Source organism: Mus musculus, chromosome 19, assembly GCF_000001635.26.
Source record: "Mus musculus strain C57BL/6J chromosome 19, GRCm38.p6 C57BL/6J".
Lineage (NCBI taxonomy): Eukaryota > Metazoa > Chordata > Mammalia > Rodentia > Muridae > Mus > Mus musculus.
In genome coordinates, this window is record NC_000085.6 from 5,702,960 (window position 1) to 5,726,739 (window position 23,780).

The window sequence follows — 23,780 nt, forward strand, 5'->3', positions numbered from 1 at the left end:
TTGTGCCTCCTCTCCTAGGACCAAGCCCAGCAACTGGGTAGTCGCTAAGGCCCAGCCCAGCCAGCCTCTCACCATTGCCAGGCTTTTCCTTGAGCCATCTCTACCATTCAAGTGATGCTTTGCCCGGAGGTTCCTTGTTGCCGGTGGTCCCTGTCTGCCTGCTAGGCCCAGCTGCGATGTCATCTCTAGGAACCTTTCCCAGGATGTGTCGTCTTCACCCCAGGGAGATACTCACCTCTGGGAAAAATCTCAAGGGTTTGCCCTGGGTTTGCCTCTCATATTCTGGATATGGGGAAGCCCACCCACCTGGAAGCATGGTGACCCTCCCTGGTGGCCTGGACCTGGCCTTGAGGTTCCCACCCAGTCAATGCCTTAGGGCAGTCCTTCCATGGTTTATGAATGAAGCTCCCCCAATTTACACAAAGTAGCCATTCCAGGTCTGCAGTCCAGCCAGGCAGAGGCAGGAGATCTGCAGCAAGAGCCAGAACAAAGAGTCAGGAACACCAAGCGCCCTTACCTCATGCTCTCTCCAACTGTGTCTATTCTGAGTCCCACAGAGCCTCTCCCACCCTCTGCTTAGGCGATCACTGTCCCACCCAGAATGCTTCAGCATCCTCACAAGATCTTTGGTCTACTTGCCAACAACAACCTGTCTCCTCAGCCCCTTCTTCATGGTTGGTCTCTGACTCCTATATGACTTTTTCCCTGATGTTATCTTTAAACTTTTATTTTATTTTAGACAATCTTACTCTATTGCCCTGACTTCGAACCTGCTTTGTAGATCAGGTTAGCCTTGAACTCACAGAAATCTTGAAGGCATTCGCCATCACACTTGGCCCTATATTTTTATATAGATTGCTGTTTTGCCTGCATGGGTCTTTACCACAAGTGTACCTGGTATACCTGTGCCAGGGGAAGGCTCTCAGGTAACCTGGAACTAGAGTCACTGGCAGTCGTGAGCCACCATGTAGGTGCCAGGAATCGAACCAAGGTCCTCTGGAAGAACAGCAAGTGTTCCTCACAGCAGACCATCTTTCCAGCACCATAACTAGCTTGTTCTCTGGTTGGAATATTACTTCCTTCAAAGAGTTTTCCTGGGAAGTTTGCCCTCCCCGCAGGCTGCTCCCTGGTAGTTTGTCAGCAGATTTCTTATGGGAGCAGCAGGAGAGGACAAACCTGTGTCTGTCATCTTCCCTGGTGTCTGAATGAGTGATGCATATGTGACCAAGGAGGCGTGACTTTGCGTACGTTCGTGTGAGGATCTCTCCAGGCTTTTCTCACCCAGTCAGTCTTCTCACCACAGTGTCTTCCTCCGCCCACCCCCAGTGCCCGGCTGCCATGTCTTGCCCCAGAAACTGGGCGTGCTGTGGCTCACCTCCCTCATTCACGTTCATTCTAGTCATCTCAGCCGCCTACCCACGCAGCACCTCCTCCCCGCCACGCCCTTCGCAGCCCCTCCCTGGTGCCACTGGTGGCTTAGCCTACTCCCTCACCTTCCCAGACTCAGTGCCATGCTATGGGGAGTCTGAAACCATGGGCCCGATACCTGCTCCTGCTTATGGCCCACCTGCTGGCCATGGGCCTTGGGGCTGTGGTGCTTCAGGCCCTGGAGGGCCCTCCAGCTCGCCACCTCCAGGCCCAGGTCCAGGCTGAACTGGCTAGCTTCCAGGCAGAGCACAGGGCCTGCTTGCCACCTGAGGCCCTGGAGGAGCTGCTAGGTGCGGTCCTGAGAGCACAGGCCCATGGAGTTTCCAGCCTGGGCAACAGCTCAGAGACAAGCAACTGGGATCTGCCCTCAGCTCTGCTGTTCACTGCCAGCATCCTCACCACCACCGGTAGGCACTACCACCACTACCACCAAGCAAACCAGGAGGAGGACCCAAGAGCTCTAGGGTGCAAGCCCTTCCCCCACCCCAAAGCTCCAGACAAAGCCACGGCTCTATCAGACCTGACATCACAAGTGGGGCTCCCCACACAACACACCCCAACTGGTGCCTCCACTTAAGCTGCCAGGAGGGGTGTGGCCTCCCCAGCCCCGCCCCTCAGCACTCTGCATCCAGCAGAGAAACCCGGGTCACATAGGCCTGAAGCCAGACAGAGAATACATCTGGGTGGGATAGACTCTTGGCTAGAGAGATGCTGTAGGAAGCACAGCTTAGAGCCGCCCTCGAGGAAGTCTGAGGGGAGGAAGTGGTGATGATGTGCTCAGAGCCCAGTGAACAGGGTGCAGAAGTAGGTCGGGTTAGCGAAATTCCTGGCTAAGAGAACAGATGTGCTTAGGCACAGAACTAGTCCTAGGGGGTTGGTTTTGTTTCATTGTCCTGCTAATAGTCTAAATACTTTTCAAAGTGAAATATGTATCTCTAACTTCCTTTCCAATTGGCTGGAGCAGGATGGAGCCTGCCTCTAGACCACATGGCCGCTGGCCCACCCAGTCTTCACTACACTCTTACCTCACAGCTGACTCCTAGGAGCTTTGGCCTTTGTAACCCATGGACCCTGCTGATCTTGTTCTCCCAGCATGCCCCAGTCTCCTACCTCTCCCTTTCTTGCTCCCTGCTTCTCTGGCTCTAAATGCTGTCTCTCGTGCATGCTGCCTCTTTTCAGAACGTCTTGTTCCCTTGCCTGCTTCCCTCCCATAACCCAGAGCCCGGGCAGATACACATTTGGGGAAAGAAGGCGGATGGCATGCCACAGGTTGAAGATTTGGAAATAATGGTAAAAATAAGAACTGACAAACCCAGGAAGTCAGGATCTGGCTGGGGAGACATTAGTTGTGGAGCGCTTGCCTAGAAGGCATGGGGCTCCCTGGTCTCCATCTGAAGTACAGATAAAGAGGAAGGGTCTCTCAAAGCCAGAATCAGCTTTAAATTGTTCCAGCTACAGACAGCCTAGGGCATCTGTCTTCAGAATTAATTTTCCAGAAAAGACAACAGTAACCCAGTGAGGTTAAGAAGCCAGTCCACCATCCAGTGAAAAGAGGACCCCAGCCTGAAGCATTCATGTCATCACCAAAAGGCAGACTTCTGTGGGAGGTGATGGAGAAAAAGTGACCGCCAGGGGCAGCCCACTCAAAAGCTTGCTGCCCTCTTCTCTCTCTTTTCCAGGTTATGGCCACATGGCCCCACTCTCCTCAGGTGGAAAGGCCTTCTGTGTGGTCTATGCAGCCCTTGGGCTGCCAGCCTCTCTAGCACTTGTGGCTGCCCTGCGCCACTGCTTGCTGCCTGTGTTCAGTCGCCCAGGTGACTGGGTAGCCATTCGCTGGCAGCTGGCACCAGCTCAGGCTGCTCTGCTACAGGCAGCAGGACTGGGCCTCCTGGTGGCCTGTGTCTTCATGCTGCTGCCAGCACTGGTGCTGTGGGGTGTACAGGGTGACTGCAGCCTGCTAGAAGCCATCTACTTCTGTTTCGGCTCACTCAGCACGATCGGCCTAGGAGACTTGCTGCCTGCCCATGGACGTGGCCTGCACCCAGCCATTTACCACCTTGGGCAGTTTGCACTTCTTGGTGAGTCCAGAAAAGAGGAGGGTAGAGAGGGTCTGGACTACAACTCCCATAGACCACTAGGGACTACAATTCACAGAGATCCTACCCTAGGGCACAAAATGGGTGTTGTAGTTTAAAGAACACTGGGAGCCATGTTGAGAGTTTCAAGTAGTGCCAGGGTGGATGGTCACACTGGGAAGTGGGGGGGGGGGTATTCTGAGCACCCTAAGAGCTGCCCCTACTGCCTCTTCTCCCCAGGTTACTTGCTCCTGGGGCTCCTGGCCATGTTGTTAGCAGTAGAGACCTTCTCAGAGCTGCCTCAGGTCCGTGCCATGGTGAAATTCTTTGGGCCCAGTGGCTCTAGAACCGATGAAGATCAAGATGGCATCCTAGGCCAAGATGAGCTGGCTCTGAGCACTGTGCTGCCTGACGCCCCAGTCTTGGGACCAACCACCCCAGCCTCAGTATCAGAACATCAGAACAGACCCCAGCCTGCTGACCCCAGTCAGGCGACAGGAAGTCAGCTCGATCGTGTTGGGGGACCTGAGCGGGAGGCACCAAGGAGTGCTTGAAGAACATAGCAGGAAGGGGTTATGGGAATGAATATGTCATGGGATAATGTTAATTTTAAAAATTAAATGGGCTGCTTAGCATGCACCAAGCGACTCTGGGCTAAATCTTCTAGCACTAGGAAAAATATTCAACTGTGTGAGTATGTGTATGTCAAACAAAAAAAACAAAAAACAAAAAACAAAAAATTCTAGTGGGGGTGGTAAACTCAGGCATGGAGGCATGGAGCGTGTTTGGAGGTCAAAGGACAACTTTGTGGAGTTGGTGCATTCCTTCCACCTTTGGGAGGCCCCAGGGATCGAACTCAGATCCTCAAGCTTGCTCAACAATGTTTTTTATCTACTGAGCAATCTTTTTTTTTAAAGATTTATTTATTTATTTTATGTATGTAAGTACACTGTAGCTGTCTTCAGACACACCAGAATAGGGCATCGGATCCCATTACAGATGGTTGTGAGCCACCATGTGACTGCTGAGAATTGAACTCAGGACCTCTGGAAGAGCAGTCAGTGCTCTTAACTGCTGAGCCATCTCTCCACCCCTACTGAGCTATCTTAATGACCCATTTCAATAGTTTTTTTCTTTAGAACAACATCACTGAGTTTGAGGACAGCCTGGTCTACAGAGTGAGTTGCAGGATAGATAAGGCCGTACAGAGAAACCCTGTCTCAAAAACAAAAGCAAACAAACATGAGAGCAATGTAAATGAGACCAGCCTTGAACTCACAGAGATCTGCCTCTCTCGCACCACCAACATAGCTGAGACTGGCCTGGAACTCTTGATCCTTCGTCCTCCAGCATCACCCCAAATACTGGATTGAAAGGTTTTATAGGTGTACACCACCACACTTGTGTTTTCAGATTTTCTTTCAAAATGGGCTTTCCCTCTGGCCTCCATCCTTGGAAGGTCACATCTGTGAACCGCTAAACTCAACTGGCTCCGGGTTAGAATCCTATACACAGCATCAGCGTTATTAGCTAAGTCCCACCCTCTTCCTTCCATTGAGGCCCTGTTGAGAAAGGGCAGGCGCTGGTTTGTTCTACTCCAACTTTATTGCTCCCTCCAGAAGAGAAGGAGGATGTGGGTGTCAGTCCCCACACCATCCCTTGCCTGGGATCCTGGCCACCGCCAAAACATTCACATACACTCGGATAAATAAACACTAGCAGGCTCACTGCTCCAGCCCGAGAGTCTGGTCAGTCTTGCTTCTGCTCGCTGAAGGAGCATGGGGACCTGGCCTCTGCTGTGCAGGCTGGGGGAGTGGCGAAGACGGTCCACGACCAGAGAAAGGGACAAACCAGACAGGAGACTCAGCTCAGGGTACAGCGTTCCCGCCTGCTCAGCTGCCGGCTCACCTTGCGACGTCTCTGCTCCAGGCCTCGTTCTAGGCGCTCATCTTCCTCCAGAGCGCTGAAGATAGGGGTTCAAGTTAGTCTCAAAGTTGGCCCTACTTGCAAGCCCTGAGATTCCAGGCACAGCACTCCAGGAGTGCGCCCTGGGGCTTCTTCAAAACCAAGAACCACCCAGGTCCCCCACTCACATCCGTTCCTTCTGGTCCAGGTCCCGGACCAGTTCATCCCTCTGGTTCACCAGAGACACCAGCTCCTCCAACAGGAGTTGCTCGCGGTGCTGCTGCGCAACTGTTTTCTGCCACTCTAAGAAACCAGGAGCCTGAGTCAGGAGGGTTCCTCCCCTGACCCTGTTCTACCTCCAGCCTTTGCTGGCCCAGACCCACTTCCTACCTTCAATGGCCAGCATGGCCCGCAACTCTCGGCTCAGCAGTTCAAACCTCCGCTCCAAGTCCTGCTCCTCGATGCTGTCAGAGAAGTATGTTAAGTTAGAAGTGGGATGTAAGCGCCCAGGGCTGTGAGCACTTCCTCCCTATCCGTTTCCATAGAGGGCTAGGAGACCCTCAATGCTCTGTGCTGATGCCCATTCAGAGTTCCCTGTTGTTCCAGCTACCCTTCAATTGCAGTTTGGATACGTATGTTTCTACCAATCCACACCCCTCTTAGGATTATTTAGAAGAAAGAAGTATGCTAACATTGTTCTGAGGAAATGATTCAAACTGCAAACAGGAAGCAAAGCTGCCTCTGGCATGCAGGTCGGTAAGAGCAAGGATGGGGAGAGGGGCTTGCCACCCCACTTCTGAACCGGCTCGGATTACTCTCAGCTCATTTTCCTAACTGTAAAGCTAGAGTCAAAGCGGAGGGCCTGATTTCTCACTAAAGAGTACCAACATAAGACGTATATGCTTCGCCAGGCAGTGATGGTGCGTGACTTATTCCCAGCACTCAGGAGGCAAAGGCAGACAGATGTCTGTAAGTTCAAGGCCAGCATGGTCTACACAGAGAGCTCCAGGACAGCCAGGGGCACATACTCAGAGAAGTCCTGTCTTGTACAAACAAACAAACTCTCCTTGGTGATGGAGAAATGACTTGGTGGCTAAGAGCATTGGCTGCTCTTCCAGAGGACTGGGATTCGATTCCCAGCACCCACACGGCAGCTCACAACTGTCTGTAACTCCAGTTCCAGAGGATCTGTCACCCTCACACCACGTACACAAAATAAAATTAATAAATTATTTAAAAGGGGCGGGGGTGTAGGCTGGAGAGATGGCTCAGCGGTTAACAGCACTGACTGCTCTTCCAAAGGTCCAGAGTTCAATTCCCAGGAACCACATGGTAACTCACAACCATCTGTAATGAGATCTGACTCCCTCTTCTGGTGTGTCTGAAGACAGCAACAGTGTACTCATACATTAAATAAATAAATAATCTTTTAAAAAAAGAGGTGTATGAGCCGGGCATGGTGGTGCATGCCTTTAATCCCAGCACTCGGGAGGCAGAGGCAGGCGAATTTCTGAGTTCGAGGCCAGCCTGGTCTACAAAGTGAGTTCCAGGATAGCCAGGGCTACACAGAGAAACCCTGTCTCGAAAAACCAAAAAAAAAAAAAAAAAAAAAAAAAAAAAGAGATGTATGTTTTTATACAGTTAGACAAGACAAAATACTAATAAAATGACTATGCAAAATCTCTCCAAAAAGATCTTTGAAAAAAGGAGAAAGAAGTGGCCAGGTAACTCTAACCAAAGTAAGCTCAGCTTCACTGCTGTCTGGGCAGCCCTGAGCCAGCTGGGCGGGCAGGCGGGCAGGCGGGCAGAGGCCTAGCAGCAAGAGGCTTAAAGCCAGACTCACAGCAGCTGCAGCTGGTCCTGCCTCCGGATGAGCGCATTCTTCTTGTTGACCAGGGTGAACCATTCCTGAATCAGCACCTCCTCCTGCAGCCTGTTGGCACCTGAATCAGGCCAGGACAGTCACCAGTCACCAGAGATGCCTCCTGACAGGGCAGAGCAGCTGGGGGTGGGGGTGGGGAGCGCTTGTTTTCCTGTGGTATCTCAGAAGTCTCAGCTACATCCCACCAACCAGCTTCCTGGGACCACCAAAGGGACTCTAGTGGTATCTCCTCCCAGCTCCTCTCAAGGTCAGGAGCTGCTGCAGAGCTGGGCAGATTTAGGGAGGAGGCTGTTGAGGAGCGAGCCCCAAAATCAGGGGTCCCACCTGATTCCATGAGGCTCCTCAGCTGCTTCTCCACCTCAGCGGCCCTCCCATCTATCTGTCCCTGTTCCTGCTCCAGGGCTTGCAGCTCTGCGCACACGTACTGACTTGTGTCCTGGAACCGTTGCTAGAAGGGGAAGGAAGGAGGCAGAGGACAGGTGAGCTCACCCCAGGCCAGCTCAGAAAGTACCACACCAACTCTGCCCACCTAACTCTCCTTACCAGGCCTGTCTCTTCCCCCAGGCTGGGTGATGACTCCTCAGTAGGAGGGGGCCCACCTGCAGACAAAAACCAGGACAGGTCCCTCCAGTTAGCAGAAGTCCCCAAAAGCGCCCAGAAGGATCCCTGAACATCGTGAGCTGAGCTCTGTCACCACCCCCATCTTCCAAACTACTTACCGGGCGGCTGCTGTGGGGCTGGGGCTGGGAGTGGGTTAGCGTCAGGGCTGGAGGCAGGGTTTGGACCTTCCTGTGGAAAGAGTCTAATGAGAGCTGGGGTTTTTTAGTTCCCAAAGTCACTGCAGACAACTAAGGACTCTAATACACAGCAGAGGGAGGAGCTTTGGTCCAGCTGCTTCTCCAGTCCCACAAGCACCTCCTTCAGGATAAAGGACTTCCTCAATGAAAAGCCATGCCTTCACTCCCACCCGAGGGCCTGGGGTCATCCTCCTCTCTGCCTCCAAATGCTCCTGCGGGGCATTGAGTTGATAATTCTTTTAGGGTAAGTCAGTGGGAAAGACACAGCAGGAACCCTTTCCTTCCACTCTTCCCCATCCCTTCAAAGAGCAGCGACAGAGCTACCCCATCAGGAGCTAGGCTACCCTGAGTCTGCATCTACCTTCTGGCCAGAAGGGGGCACCCTCCTACCTGCTAGGATTTCATATCTAGAGCCTACAATGCTCTTTGCAGGAACTAAGGAATTTTGTTATGGAAAGGCTTAAGTCTGGCCCCCATTGTTCCCTATTCCCTGTTACTAGGGCCCAATTATTTTTAAAAACAATCTACATTTATTTATTTTATGGTATGAGTGTTTTACCAGCATGTATGTATGTGGTGTACTGGTGTCCAATATTTGCAGAGGTCAGAAAGGGGGTGTCAGATGGCCCAAAGATCTCTTGGAAACTGGAGTTATAAACTACAGTGTGACCCAGTGTGGGTGCTGGGAACCAAACTCAGGTCCTCGGCAAGAGCAGCCAGTGCTCTTGGCCCCTGGGGCCTAACTTTTAACTCTAACAGCCTGGCTCCTTGGACAACACTCTCAGCCACTCTCTGGCTCAGAGGTGTAGAACCTAAAGGAGTTAGTCAACTGTTCACCCCAACGTGTGCCCATCAGACAAGTCATGCTGCTCAGGTGCTATCCTGTCTGGACAGGAATAGCGGTGGTGCCACCCGCCACCATCATTCACGTCCATCTCAAGCTGCGAGGCCTCCCCAAAACATCTACTTCTGCTGTAGCTCTCTCCATACCCCGTGTCAGCGCCCAGTCTCAGTGCTCAGGCCTCGGGAGCTACACCCTCAATTCCTTTACCACCACAAGGCCCTCTGGCCACAGCAATGGACTTTCAGTTCCCTAAAAAGCTTCCTGAAACCACTCTCCAGCTTGAGTTGCTCCAAACCAACTCGACCTTCCTGGCCCAGCTTGGACCCCTCCTACAGGTGGCCCCTCGCACGTCCCTCCCCACCTCTGCCTCTCTTCCTGGCCTCATGGCTGCTCAGACCCCACACACCTCCTTGTGCTATTGGTTATTGCATCCTCTTTAACTACAGTCGGCCTGTGTATTTGGGACAGGATGTGACTATGTAGCTCCGGCTGGCAGGAACCTGCTCTGTAGCCCAGGCTGGCCTCGAACTCACGGAGATCCCCCTGTGTGTGCATGCCACACAGATGTGGCTACCCTTAGAGACAGAGGCACGAGGTCACCTGGAACCAGAGTCACAGACTATTGTGAACTCACTCCCTCTTTTGTATGTTTGCAGTTGAACTTGGGTCCTCTGGAGACCAATACTCACTCTTAACCACTAGGCCATCCTGCAAGCCCTGGTTATTGTATTTTTAAGTCACGTGTATGTGCATACGAGCTCAGGTGTCGTCGGAAGGCAGAAGAACCTGTCAGACCTTCTGGAGCTGGTTACAGGCCTACAGCTGTGAGCCACTGGCTATAGGCGTTGAGAACCAAACTCAGATCCTTTGTAAGAGGAATTTTCACTCTTAACCCTGCGCCATCTTCCCTTTAGCTAGCCCAGGAGTCTAGCACATGCGGTACATCAACTAAAGGCAACCCCTGCCGAGCACTCCCGTCTCTCTAGGGACCACAGAGGCAGTGGTTAGTCTCACTCTGCAGACAATAAAGTAGGAAGCCAGAAATGAAGTTTGCCATAGAAATTGATCTATGGCCTAGGGCTGTCTAACGCAAAATTTGTTCCCAGCCCAGCAGTTGTGACGCATGCCTTTAGTCCCAGCACTCAGGAGGCAGAGACACACAGATCTCTGTGAGTTTGAGGCAGCCTGGTCCACAGAGTGAGTTCTGGGACAACTAGGGATACACACAAAGAAATCCTGTCTCAGGTTAAAAGAAAAAGAAAAAAACAAAAAACAAAAACCAAAAAAACAAAAAAACAAAAACAAGCAATCAAAGAAACCAACTTGATCCAAGCCTGGACACACTGCCCCACTGGGCTTGATAGCATCTTTGTGTGTAAAATTGGAGATAGAGCCCAGACCCGATGCAGGACTCCAGCCAGGCATCTAGGGCAGCATTTAGCTCACAATTTTGATACCACATAGTATGGTTTCATACCACTTCGCAAAGGGTTTTCACAATTTTGATCTTATCCTCAGGGGAAAAGGACCCCCCCTCTCTCGGGGGAGGGGGGCTAGCAGAGGGCGACAGTTGACACCACAGTCTCAGAACCCAGGTTAGCAGCAGCAACAGCAACCCTCTGCCTCGGTTCTTTATCTCCCTCAACTTCACTATCCCCACCCTTAAAAAGCAGGAGTCATGGCTCCCTGTAAGGGATACTGTGGGAAGCCAGGCAATGGCACAGATGGCCCACCTGGCAGAGTAGGCCAAGTAGAGGGTTGAGTGTGCTAAGGTCAGCCACATTTGTGCTCACTCACACAGCCCTGATGGGAATTCCAAAACTTCCTCCTCGTGTCTGACCCAGATTCCTCTTTCTATACTTTCCTCAAGGGGCTGCCCTAAAAGCACCCATGTTTCTCATGCAGCTGCTTCCACCCCACCTCAGCCTCCAGGTGCCTGATCTCATCCTACTCCAGGCCTTGGAGAGCTTCCAAGGGTGGGGTCAGGCTGAACAACCTCCTAAAACTGTCAGGGCAAAGTCGGCCAATGAGAAAGGCTCCTTGGTCCCACTGCTCAAATAGCTCCAGTGAAGTAAGGGCAGAAGGAGGGCCTGGCTTAGAAACCAGCTGTGGGACTCAGCCCAGAAGGGTGAACCCCGCCCCTTGTGATTTAAAGGGCCACTGACCTACATTAGCCAGCTGGGCTGCAAGTACCACCTCCACCTTTTGAAGGAAATGCCTTTCCACCTCTCTTTCCCAGGTTCCTGTGTCTCTGGACCTTCCCTCAGGGCTCCTATTCCCAACCACCTCACTGCTATCTGGGGACTTCATGAGCATGACTGTCAGGTCCCTAAATGAGACCTGAATGTCCTGAGGCTGCCCTTTTGCCTGAGTGAGGTCTCCTCATTTGAGAACTACTCCTTCCCGTTTTCTTTTCTCTCTCTTGTCTTGTATGTTATTTGTGTGTGTGTGTGTGTGTGTGTGTGTGTGTGTGTGTGCATCTGTGTGTGTGTGTCTGTCTGCATCTGTGTATGTGTGTGCATTTGTGTGTGTGTGTGTGTACCAGTTGTCTTCCTCCATCACACTCCACTCTGTTTGCTTCCTTTCTTTCTTATCAGATTTATTTATTTATGTATTGGTGAAGTAGGTTGTGTGCCCCAAGACATGGGTGACAGTCAGAGGACAACTTGTGTGAGTGATTCTTTCCTTCCACCGTGTGGACACCAGGGATAGAGGTCAGGTCACCTGATAAGCCATCAGCCTGCCACCTTATTTTTTGAGAAAGCATCTCTCACTGAACCTGAAGCCCGGATTGGTACAGGATTTTTACATGGTGCTAGGGATCCTAACTGAGGTCCTGGGGCTTGTGCCACAAACGCTTTACTGCTAAGCCCACCCGCACCCACGCCTGCGCCTGCGCCCACGCCCGTACCCACACCCACACCCGGCCATGGAATGTTTTGTTTTATTTTGTTTTGAAATGGCTTGAACTCCTGATCTTTCTCCTTCAACCTTCCAAGTGCTGAGATTACAGACATCCTCCACCAAGCCCAGCATTTTGTTGTTAGATAGTGACACTGGCGTTTGAAACCAGGACCTCTTGGGCAACCACTCTACCCCTGGGCTATTTCCTTGGTCCCCTGTTTTTCACCAGGGAAAACTGTCTATCTTACTAACTTGAGGACCAGCTGTTTCCTCCACAAAGCTGCTCTCAGTTGATGCCCTCCAAACATGGGACCACAGGTGGGCAGCTGCAGGGTGAAGTGGCCCCTTCTACCGTCACCCTCAGATCAAAAGTCTGCAGCCAGAGTTCATCCTGAGTCCCTGAGATTCCTGTAGTACCTTCTCTCCTTTAGCACACTGCAGTGTGTGTGTGTGTGTGTGTGTGAGAGAGAGAGAGAGAGAGAGAGAGAGAGAGAGAGAGAGAGAGAGAGAGAACAACACTCCCAGGCAAGAGGACCCACTCCTAACTCTCATTAAGCCTCAGTAGTTAAATATTCCACTCAGAGAATCTGGAGGCTAGAAGGAGCTCCAGAGGCCACTAGAGGACGGTATCCCTGTCCCTAACTAGGGGGGGGGGGGGAGCTGTAGTTGCTAGGTGACGCCCAAGGCCACACAGAGAGAAAGAAAAGGCCCAAAAGGCCAGTACTAAACTTGGAGCCATCTGCAAGCTTTCTATACAGACCATGTTTCTACAAACTGGGTACCAAATGTTAGAAACCACTCACATATACAAACCTGGCAACACAGTCTAGGCTATCTCGGCTGTGGGCTTTGTCTCCTGATACCATAGCAGGGGACCCAGCATCCAGCAAAGTGGCTTTTCTAAAGCTGCGCCCATGCCCTGCTTTGACACTGGGGCCGCTCGGGACCCATTTCTGAAAGCTCCCCACTATCCTATGCTGCAGCAGGGTAGGGGTACTCACCACAGCTCCAGGCCCTGCAGGCCCTGCTCCAACTGCAGCTCCAGAGTCCTGGTCATCCACAGAGAAAGAGTTGCTATTCCTTAACCTCGATCGCCTCTTCTTTAGCAAATCGGCGTCCCGCACGTGGGAGAAAGAGCCATGTGCTCGGGGTGGAGGTACTGGCCCAGCCTCCCCATTGACAGAGGACCGTCTCAGTCTCACACCACTCACACCACCTGACGCCCCCACTCCGTTCACCAGCCCCTCTGCAGGGACCACCGGGGTTGTGGACGACCTGGCTCTAGGGCCGTCGGTGGGCGCCTCTTGAGGGATTGCTTCCTGGGCAACCTCTGCCTCCCCATCCTTAGAGGAGCAGCTCAGGTCCGTGTCCCTGGAGGCCACCTTTGGTATTGCCCCAGTCCCGCGGTTCACAGCCTCCTTAGGTTCTGTGGGCACTTCAGCCCCATGCTCGCGTAATCGCTGCGCCAGGTCTCCTGCGTCCAGACAGTCGGGCAGGCTCGGCTGGGCGTTGCCCACACGATAAGTGCCAGAGCCACCGCCGCCCTCCAGTTGCACCAGCTGCAGCTCCTGCCCAGTGCAGAAGGCACGGATCTGGCACAGGTACGTCATGACGATGAGCTTGTCAGGTACGGACAGAAGTACCATGTCCGCCGGCTCGAGCAGCCGAGACACACCCAGGGCAGCGAAGCCATCAAAAGCCTAGAAAGGGTGCATCTGATCAGAAGCCGCATCAATTCAGCAACCCTCCAGACCCAAGCCAGCCCAGGGGGTCCCAGAGACTCTTGAGCCAGGATTTGCTTAGCAACGCCTTCGCCCTCCAGTAGAGGGAAATCTGACATCAAGGCCCACCCTCGCTGTTACCTAGCAACTACACATCGCCCACCCAGTTATCAAAGGATGATTTAAAAATCTAGCGAAAACATGCTTTTAAAATTTAGAACACCAAAACAAAACTAGGGCAAACAATTTAATAACCAAAAAGATTTTAAAGTTTCTAAAAGCCAGGCCAGGGCCCTGCACCTCAGACCCCAATTCTCAGGCCAGCAGCTTGAATCTCTAACTAGATCTTATCTCCAGCCACAGCTCCCTCCTCATCTCACCTGCTTGTTGTTCTGTTTGATGTTGAGGGGATCAAGGGAGAAATAATCGCTGCAGAGAGAGAGTGCTGGTCAGGAATGGACGGACGTCGCTGGTGTCCTAGCAGTCTCACGTCCCACCCATCCCCCCACCCCTGGCAGCTCACATCTTGTCTGGGTAGAATCGATGTAAAATAGCACAGAAGGCCAGGCCATTGCGCCAGGACGTGGTGAAGTTGGTGATGCAGACACCACGGTAGCCGTTGGTGACCTCTTGGCACCACTCCAACAGGGACTGGCTGGAGCTGACCAGGGTAGGTGGTGCCTGGAGACACAAGGGTTGACTTAGAAGATGTATTCTGATGACTTACGTCCTCTGCCTTTTGGGGGAAAGCTCAGGCCTGGCACAGTACCATCCCAGCTCTGAGCTTACAAGGTCACCAGAGAGCACTGGCAAGAGCATTGGGCCAGGCAGAAGGGTTTCCAGCTTAGGGTAGTGGGGTTATCTGCCAAGGTGACCTAGAAGTCAGAGGTCACCCGCAGCCACACCTCAAAGTCAGCTCAGAAAATCAGCTTAGGGGGTGCAGCTCCATGCAGCCCAGCTGGGTGCGAGGGCCAGGGCATCCTGGGGGTGGAGGGATGATGGACCTTCTTGAAACTGAAACACCCCCCCCCGCCTCCCAAAAATCCCACATCTTAGTCCACTGGGTGGGTCCATGCAGAGCCACTGTTCAATCAGCCCCAGGTTAGTGGGAGAAGCAGACTGGCACACAGTGGCCCCCAACCCTACCTGGCTGCCCGGCAGCCTCCTGTCCTCTTCAGGTTCCTCTAGGGAAGAGGCCCCTGAGGGCCTGGGCACCCCAGCCCCTGCCTCACTGGCCACTTGTGCCTTACTCAGGCCAGCCTCCTCGAGGCTTTCAACAGCTTCTTTCCCCTTCATGGTTCCCAAGACCCCAGAATCTGCTTCCTGGGCCTCAAAAATATTAGATTTATTCTCTGGAGACTCAAACCCCTCCATCTCTGCTTCCTGCTGCCCCAAAGTCCAAGATTTGGCCTCTACTATCCCCAAAACTTTAGTTTCTGGCTCTTGTGCTCTGGGTACCTCTGGCACCACTTCCTTGGCCCCAGAAAGCCTTTGCTTAGTTACGGGGACATCTAAGGCCTCATATTTAAGAGCTCCCCAAGATCCAGGCTTCTGGACCCCCAAAATGTCAGCCTTTACTTCCCCAGACTCCAAAACTACAGTCCCTGCCCACTGGACCCTCAGTGCCTCAGCCTCTGGACTGGAGACCCCAGGATCCACTAGTTCTATTTCTTCATCCCGAGCTGTCTTTGCTTCCGTCTTTTGGGTTTCTAACATCTCAGCTTCTGCTTTCTCAGCCTCTCCTCGACGAAGCCCCAAGCCCCCTACTTCTGTCTCCTGGGTGTCCAGAATCTCAGACTTTATGGTCTTAGTTTCTAGTTCTGGGATCTCTGAGCCTTTCTGGGTTCCAAATAACTCAGAATTCACTTTCTCTACCTCTGGGGTCTCCCAAATCTCCATTTTCCTCCCAGACTCTTCCATCTTAGCCTCCAAGTCTGGAACTCCTGAACCCTCAGATGATATTTCCTGGGTCTTTGGGATTTCGGTCTCTGCCTCTCTAACCTCTCTCTGTGATATCCCAGTGCCTCCCACCTTCTTCTGGGTCCCTAAGAGCTCAGATTCTGGTAGGTTGGCCACTACTCTCAGCGCCACAGAACTCTCAGATCGCTCCTTGGCCTGCAGTGTCTCAGCTTCTTCAGCGTCTGTCTCTGGGACTTCTGAAGAGCTAGCCTCTGCTTCCAAGACCCTGGCTACCTCAGTTCCAGCTCCCAGAGCCTTCTGAACCCCTGGTGCTCTCTCTGGTATCCCTAAGATCTTAGCCTCTGCTATCCCAGTATCTACCTCTAGAACCCCTAAATCTCCTTCCTCTGTCTCCAGGGATCTGTCAATCTTGGATTCTGGTATCTTTGCTTCTATCAAAAGTACTCCACAACCTGCTGATATCTCCCGGGTCCCCAGTATAGCATCTTCTGCTGTCTCCATCACTGAAACATCGGTCTCCTGGTCCCCTACTAGTCTAGGTTGCATCTGTGGGGGCCCTATTTTGTGGATCCCCAATGTCTCAGTTCCTGCTGTTTCGGTTTCTATTCTTGGAATCCTCCAAATCTCCACCTCTGTCTCCTGCACCCCCAATTTCTCAGCCTCTGCCATCTCTGCCCCCACTTCTGGAGCCCCCAAACCTTCGGCTGCTACCTTCTGGGACTCCAGTGTTCCCGCTTCTGCCTCCCCAGCCTCTGTCTTCTGGGTTTCCAATATCTCAGCCTGTGTCTTCAGCACCGCAGCCTCACCATCCACTACCCCCTGGGTTTCTAATATCTCAGTTTCTGCTATCACTGTCTTGGTATCTGGAACTGTAAAACCCCCAACTTCTGTTTCCCCAAATTCCTCAGGCTCCCTTATCTCAGGCCCTGTCCTCGGCATCCCCAGAACCACGATCTCGTTATTCTGGGTCCTCAGCACCTCAGACTCTGCTGTCCCAGCAGCCTCGGGTTCCAGGCCCTCTGACCTTGCTGCTTCTGACTCCTGGGCCTCCAATATTTCAGACTCTGCTGTGCCAGCCTCTGTATCCAGGGATTCTGGTATCCCAGCATCTGTCTTTGATGTCCCTATAACCTCCCATGGCACCCACTCAGCCTCTGTTTCTAGAACCCTTGACTCCCCAACTTCTGCCTCCTGAGCCCTCTGATCTCTAGATTTCACCCCCTGGCCATCTGATGGGACTGTCTGAACGCAGCTCACCTGGGGCCCAGCACTTGCTGCTCTAGCAGAGGAGCCCTGCTCCGGGCCTGCCCTCCCAATAGCAGGGACTTTACCCCTCACCTCTGCACTTCCTTTCTCCTGGCCTGCAGGCCTGGCATCCCTGAGGTCCCCTAGATGTTCTTCAGGCTCAGCTGGAGGTGGGTTCAGGTCACTGGGAGCCTCTTCCTGGGTCCTAACCCCCATCCTCCTCTGAGCACTCCTAGGAGGGGCCTCAGGAGTGTCCCCAAGCCTTGCCTTGGGCGTCGGCCCTGCAGCCTCTGGTCCCTCTGTGGCTCTGTGTTGAACCTTTGACTTGTGCTCAGCATCTACTTGATGAAGTTCTGAGCTCTCTCCAGCCTCGCCGGCTGTGGTGTCCGACTTCTTAGTGTTCTTCTCTCTATTCCCTGCCCCACTAGCCCCCGGCCTGTCCCCAGTGTCCTCCTCTTCAACTTTGGATCTTTCTCCTCCCAGAGAATCTTTGGAGCCTCTGACCTCAATGTCTGGTTCTGGCCTGGCTTCATGGGCCTCTGTCCCTTCCTGAGAGCTTATCTGAGCCTGGGTCTCCCCAGAAGAGCCCATTCCTGTTGGAGGATCCTCTGAGGTATTGGGGACCTCATCCCCACTGCAGGGGACTGGGGACGAGGGTGCATCAGAGCCTTTCCGGAGCCGAGGGGCTGGGGTGGGGACCATGGTCTGGCCTGGCTGCCCAGTGGACCTGAGGAAAGAGCAGAAACAAATGTTGAGGGCTCTCTTTTTAGGACCATGCTCAGCCTTCCTTTCTTCTTTAGCATGCTATAGCAGTAGAGGGAAGGGTGCAGACTGGGATGTGTGTATCCACTTCTAACAGCAATGAAGCTGATATCATCCTTACCTTGTCTCTGGTGGGGATGGCGGGGGCTCTGGGGTTTCAGGCCCCACCTGGCCCCCGGTTATAGCAGCTGGTTCTGACCCCTGGCCCCGGAAGGCCCTGACCGGGGGTGCAGGGGCACTCACTGGGGCAGGGCTGGTGTCTTCAGCACTAGAGGGTCTGGCAGCTAGGGGAAAAGGGAGGGGACACTGAGGACTGCATTGTGACATAGGTCCAGTCCCCAACCCCAGTCCCAGGCTAAGTCTCACCTGCCTGCTGGGGCCGTATGTGGCCTTCATCTTCTTCTTCACAGAGTGTCTTCAGCTCTCGAGACAGATCTGAAGGAGGGATTCATTGGAGGGGTGTAATCAGGTCAGGGCAGGACTCTACAGTTTGGCCCCACCCTGACCCCAACTAGAGTTCAGGGCCTACCTGGGAAACGTCCCAGTCTTGGGGCACAGCCCCGGCCTTGAAGAAGAGGCAGGCCCACAGATGCAGAAAGAGAAAGAGTGAGAAAGAACCACAAAAGTCAAGGACAAAAGGCTCTAAAGGAGGAGCGGGAAGGGACAGCAGAGGGGAGGGAGGCAGACTGGGCGGGGGTAGGAGCCCACATGTCATGTGACCTAGCTTCTCAGGCCTGGTAGGGACCACCTAGAGATCAGATGGCCAGGAACACAGGATGACATTGTGAACACATTCTGCAGGATTCTGTTTAAGACTGATGCACAACACACAAGACCAGGACCAAGCTGGGACAATGAGAGCTGCTGGGTAGTACTGAGCATTTGTCACTGGACATGCACGAGCTAGCCCTGCCCCAGAGCAACCAGCACTTGGGACCTGGGAATGCTACATCCATCTTGGGTCCTGGCAGGTCAGCCCATAGGTGACCGTGAACCCACCTGACTGGGGGCCTCGAGTCCGGACCTCAGGAGCCCCAGGGCCATTAGCTTCCTCCTCATCACTCTCAGCAAAGTCATCCAGGTTTCCCACGTCACTAGGCTTCACACTCATGAGGCTGGCCAGACTCTGCATGTCATCATCCCTGTGGGTTTGAGATGAGGATCGAAGGCTGGGGTCAGAGGTCACAAGCCAGGGAGTGCCGGGGAAGACGGGTGGGCACTCACGTGGCACGGCCTTCTCGCAGCAGCACCCCAGAAAGGGTGAGGCTCAGTTCGGCATGCACCACCTTCACAGATTTGGGCTTCAGCCGCAGTCGAAGTGGAACCTGAGCAGGCACAGGCCCTGCATGGTGGGCTAGGTTCACATCAACTGTGGCCAGTACCTTCCGCTGTCCCTTGGACTCCTGTGGGCGGGGGGGGGGGGGGGGGGAGTGAGAAGACAGAGGAAGGGGCATCAGTTGCTATCCTGAGGCCCTGAGATCACAATCACAGGTCCACCCTACCCAGTCACTCACATTTTCAATAATAAAAGTCCACTCTTTGGTTTCATACTGGTCCACATGAGGGTCCTGGAGAGGGGAGTACGGGTGAGCACAGGGTTTCCAGGGGCAACACCAGAACAACAATCTGCACTGGCTGGGGGTGGGGCGGGTGTTCCCTCCTGGGATGCACTCTGGCTTCTCGGAGTGTGTGAGAGAGAGAGAGAGAGAGTGTGTGTGTGTGTGTGTGTGTGTGTGTGTGTGTGTGAGTGTGTGCATACACATACATATATTCTTTTTAAAATACTTATTTATCTTTTATTTTATGCGTATGAGTGTTTTGCCTGCATGTGTGACTGTGCACCACATTTGTGCATTGCCCCTAAAGGACAGAAGAGGGTGTTTGATCCGCCCCCCCCCCCCGGAACTGGAGTCACTGATGGTTATTAGCTGCCGTGTGGGTGCCAGGAATGGAACCCAGATCCTTTGGAAGAACAACCAGGGCTCTCAACTGGCTTCTGATCCCAGATGACTTTCTTACTACAGGTTGGGTAAATACTGCCCCCTCCCAGACCACTTCAGCCACTTGCAATAAACTCACAAAATCTTTGGTTCCACGATTTGGTTCTTTCATTGTGGGTGAAAACCCTCCAGGGGTGCCCCATGGCTACCCAGCGACACTGCACTCTGCCGTGCCTGCCCATGTCTGAGCTCCGGGCACTCACCCTGTACAAGGTCACCGAGATGTCCACGTTCTCAGGAACCATCCATACCACGGTGCCACGGTATGGGTTCTGGATGCCAGGCTGCCAGCTGTGGGCCTGCAAGAGGCAGGAGGAGCCCTCTCCTGAGTCTAACTCTTCCCTATCACCACCGAGCCCTTATCTTCCTTTCTCCCTGTAGAAACCAATATGGCTTGAACCTTGTTACCCTCCCCCATCAGCTTCCATCTATCTCTCCTTGGCCCATCTTTGACTCCATTCCAACCTGGAACCCTCCCCCCACCTCGCCCCCAGCAGTCTTCCTCACCTTGGAGCAGATCCTTCGGTTCCGCCGAGTCCATACCACCACCAGCTTGTCAGGCTGCCTGGAGGGAGAATAGGGAAGCACCACTTAGCTAGGCTCAATCCAGCTTCCCCATCTTCTCTTCCTCTTCTTTCTGGCTCCCTAGGGGCCAGGGGGTCTCCCTAGTCCTCTTCCCAAGGAGAGGGCATGGGCAGCATCTTATCTAGGGCCACAGGGTGTAGGTGGAGCTGCTCATGTAGGGTGGGGCAGGGACCAAAGGGCAAAGGCCTGGACAGTGGAGATTGGAATATCGAAGCCCAGTGGGGCCTATGAAAAAGACGGTGAGAGACAGGGATAGCCACATGCACACATGTGCACACACAGAAACTTGGGGAGACAAAGTCTCCGTGGTAAAGAAGTTCATTTGTTCAGAGATGCTTGTGGAGAGCTTCTAGAAGCTCAGCCCTGTTCTGAGGGCAAAGCAAAGGAGAATGACTCAGGGCTCAGAGGCAAGGAAGACTGATGAAAAGTATAGGCAAGAAGGAGTCAGTCTGGCTGGCTGGTGCAGAGCTTTAATACTAGTTCTTAAGAGGGAGATGGAAGCAGGTCTTTGAGTTCTAGAGCAGCCTGGTCTATATAGCAAATTCCAGGACTGCCAGGGCTATAAGGTAAGACCTTGTCTCAAAAGGAAAGAAAAGAAAACAAAACAAAACAAAACAAAAACAAACAAACAGGGGCTGGAGAGATGGCTCAGGGGTTAAGAGGTCCTGAGTTCAATTCCCAGCAACCACATGGTGCCTCATAACCATCTGTAATGAGATCTGATGTCCTTTTCTGGTGTGTCTGAAGAGAGCGACAGTGTACTCACATACATAAAATGAATAAATCTTTTTTTAAGTGTGTGTGTGTGTGTGTGTGTGTGTGTGTGTGTGTGTAAGAAAATAAATGAGTAAGTGACTTTTAGGGGGCTGTAAAAGAGCCTGCCTGGGGTCTCTTTGAGGTTGGGTATCTGAGCAGAGGCAGGAGTGGAGGAGGTGGCTTTGTGTGCAGAGAAGGCTCCAGGTGGAGGAACTAGCCAAGTGCGAGGACCTAAGGGAAGGGGAGAGGCAGAGGTGGACTGACAGTAAATGGGAGGAGTGAGGCCAGAGCAGCACAGGGTCAGCTTGCCATTAGACACCACCCACCCACAGAGGTAGGCAGGCTGTGGACAGCCCTTTGCTGCACTCAGTGGCTCTGAGCAGGGTCTGGCAGGGTTCTACTTCCTCAAACCCAGGGCCACTGGCCACCACTCTAAAGGGATGATGGCAGTGGGCCCCCAGGAAAGTCTGAGGACACTGCCAGGCAGTGACAGCTAATCTGAACATCTAACATGCTGCAAAGACTCAGGGGAGGCAAACGTGTGTGGCAGAGACGTACAAGGAGAGAGCTGCACAGGGCTGAGCCCTGACAAGGTGCTGACCTCTGCCCAGGGAGGTAGGGTTGGTCAAGGAAAGGATCAGGCAAAGGCGGTGTGAGAGCATTCCCTGTCTCTTTCCAGCCCCACAACTGGATGCTTAGGTCTGCTACCACTCTAGAGGCTGAGTCAGGACAAGTGGCTTACTGTTGTTAACCCTTGAGGTTTCTGAGACACAGAGATGCCGGCTAGATAAGGTCACACAGCTGAGTCTAGAGTCCTCTGACCCAGAAGTAAGCAACCATCCCCAGGCTTCAAACCACAGGCAATGGCCCAGCCAAGCTGTCCCAGAAAAGGGAAATAGCGGGTGCCTTGGGAGGGTGTGGCCTGGTTGGGTAGCCTGACTCAGGCCGCCACGCCTTCTTGGGAAGCCATGACCTAGGCAGGGGCCAGCTTCCTGTCCTGGCCTCCTGGCTAAGAAACCCAGCGGGGCCTTACCCATTTACTTGTGACTCAGCCCACTGACACCGTCTGTATAGTCTGTCTGCTCACCAGAACCATGCCCAGTGTCCCTCTGGCCTCACCCAGCGTGCTGGGGCAGGAGCCAGAGGCCAGAGTTCAAGTGCTAGCTCTGCTGTGTTAGCCTAACTAGTTCTTACGCTCCCTTACCCTTTACGGTATAAAGGGCCTCCGGGTACACTCAGCATGTTCAAGGCTGATGATTAATGGTGCTACCCCCAAAGACCCCAGCCTCTGCTCCTTCGCCTCCTTAGACCCCATGGTTCCGGCCTACCCCAGCTCTTCCCCCTTGGGAGTCTATATTTAGCCCTGCCTGGCCTGTGAGGCCCCCACAGCTGTGCCCTAATCCAGCCAAGGGAAGCTGACACCGGTGAGCACATATATTTAGGGTGTGACGCAGGGGCCTGGGCAGCTGCCCGGTGGGGACATGTGAGCCAGATGCCCCCAGGGGCCCTTGACAGTCCAATACAAGACCTGTCCTCTCTTGCAAGTCGTCCCCTCACCCAACTCTCTTTCCCTCCACGGACCCTCTCCTGAACCCACCAGCTCCTAGGACTTCAGGCCCCTTTAAGCCTCTCCCCGCCTCCCTGTTATCCATCCAAGCTCAGTTTCCCCTTTTAAGGACATTGTGGAGACAGCACCAGCTTCTGGGGCCCACTCTGGCTGAAGGGGGAGGGGCTGAAAAAGAGAAGGCCACATTTTCACCCTGAACTGGACTAGGAACCATGAAGTCTTTTCCACCCAAAGCCCCCTGGAGCCCTAAAATCTTGTTCCGTTTTCCACTGCTACCCTAGACCGCTGTCCTTGGCTTGAGGGCTTCTCCCCGAGTCCTGACCACAGCCGATTTAATGTGGGCCCAGGCTGATTCTCCCAAAGCCACCGAGTCTTGACCCCCACAAGGTTCTCCACAACAGGAGTCCCCCCAACCTGCCAGGCACTTCAGTGTCTGGAATACCTAGGATGGGAACCCCTTTAGCCTTTAGACTTGAGAGGATTTTTTTTCCAGGTTCAAACGAGTCAAACTAAGTTGAGTCCCACATCAGTCTTAGGGGACTCCCTCAGGCCCCGCTTCTACTCACCACTTCTTGGTGCACTCCAACACCAGTTCATGGTAACACGCCACAAACTGGAACTTGGCGGCCCGCTTGCCAACCCGCTGCAGGCGCTTCCACACTGAAGTCATGGCCTGAGGAACTCTGCCGGATCTCTTCTCAGGCTTGGGACTCCCTCTTGCCCACCACTGCTGGCTCAGCCAGGGTCCCCATGGTCTCTGGAGCTCTTTTCTTTGTCACCGGATCTGTCCGCCCCGTCCGTGTAGATATGTCTGAGGTTTAGACCTAGGCTGAGTTTGCCCGGGGTCCGCCTGGTGGGCTGGCTGAGTCTGCGGGGCCGTCGCGGCGCGTCGAGCTGGTCTCAGCTCAAGAGTAGCGAGCGCGCCGTTTCCTGGAGCCGCACCCCCCCCCCTCGCCCCGCGTCCGAAGGCGGGCGGGGCTGCAGCGCGGGGCGGGGCGACCCTGCTTCCGGGATCTAGCGTCCGGACTTGGACACCCGGGTACCCGGTTCGGGGGTGGAAGGAATGAGTACCGATCGCAAAGCCGGTTTGATGGGCGCCCGCGAGTCAAATGGGGTTAGGGTGACGTGTGAGCTCCAAGAGGTGGCAGCCCTCAACTTGGTGCCACCCTCCAAAAGAGCTGCCTCTGCTGTCTCCCTTATATCTGCAACCTTGGTACTGGTTGGTACCCCATTTCCCAAGCTTGTAAAGTAGAGACCTAGAAAGGAAAAGAACCGTCCACTGAGCCAGAGTTAACGGTTCTTAACTCTGGGGTGGGAGATTCTTGTTAGCACCCATGCAGAGCCCCAGAGCCAGCCTTGGTGAGATATACCTAGAGTCTCCAAACCTGA

At 53.6% G+C, this 23,780-nt stretch overlaps 2 protein-coding genes across 16 annotated transcripts; one reads left to right on the forward strand and one right to left on the reverse strand.

The window, feature by feature from the left end:
- Positions 1 to 1,511: 1,511 nt before the first annotated feature.
- On the forward strand, positions 1,512 to 5,025 carry Kcnk7 (potassium channel, subfamily K, member 7). 2 transcript variants are annotated; one of them, NM_010609.3, is made up of 3 exons: positions 1,512 to 1,835; positions 3,108 to 3,506; positions 3,744 to 4,142. In NM_010609.3, exons 1-3 carry the CDS (start codon positions 1,517 to 1,519, stop codon positions 4,055 to 4,057), a joined length of 1,032 nt encoding a protein of 343 aa, NP_034739.2. In that variant the 5' UTR covers positions 1,512 to 1,516; the 3' UTR covers positions 4,058 to 4,142. The 2 variants fall into 2 exon arrangements, with proteins under 2 accessions (NP_034739.2, XP_006531729.1); XM_006531666.4 differs by lacking the exon at positions 1,512 to 1,835 and adding an exon at positions 1,996 to 2,232 and having other exon boundaries at positions 3,744 to 5,025.
- On the reverse strand, positions 4,410 to 23,617 carry Ehbp1l1 (EH domain binding protein 1-like 1). 14 transcript variants are annotated; one of them, XM_030250702.1, is made up of 21 exons: positions 22,958 to 23,504; positions 19,991 to 20,048; positions 19,687 to 19,782; positions 18,998 to 19,051; positions 18,708 to 18,886; positions 18,483 to 18,625; positions 18,013 to 18,048; positions 17,850 to 17,918; positions 17,605 to 17,767; positions 16,815 to 17,448; positions 14,703 to 14,885; positions 14,080 to 14,237; positions 13,937 to 13,985; positions 12,837 to 13,535; positions 8,010 to 8,079; positions 7,834 to 7,889; positions 7,615 to 7,738; positions 7,252 to 7,351; positions 5,799 to 5,872; positions 5,597 to 5,711; positions 5,090 to 5,466 (listed from the first exon to the last, which is right to left on the reverse strand). In XM_030250702.1, the coding sequence occupies exons 1-21, from the start codon at positions 23,059 to 23,061 to the stop codon at positions 5,367 to 5,369; spliced, it is 3,264 nt and encodes a 1,087-aa protein (XP_030106562.1). In that variant the 5' UTR covers positions 23,062 to 23,504; the 3' UTR covers positions 5,090 to 5,366. The 14 variants fall into 14 exon arrangements, 13 of the variants coding, with proteins under 13 accessions (NP_444482.2, NP_001108069.1, NP_001108068.1 ...); XR_003952738.1 differs by having other exon boundaries at positions 7,252 to 7,410; positions 14,703 to 17,448; positions 22,958 to 23,617; XM_030250701.1 differs by having other exon boundaries at positions 14,703 to 17,448; positions 22,958 to 23,541.
- Between the last annotated feature and the right edge of the window lie 163 nt (positions 23,618 to 23,780).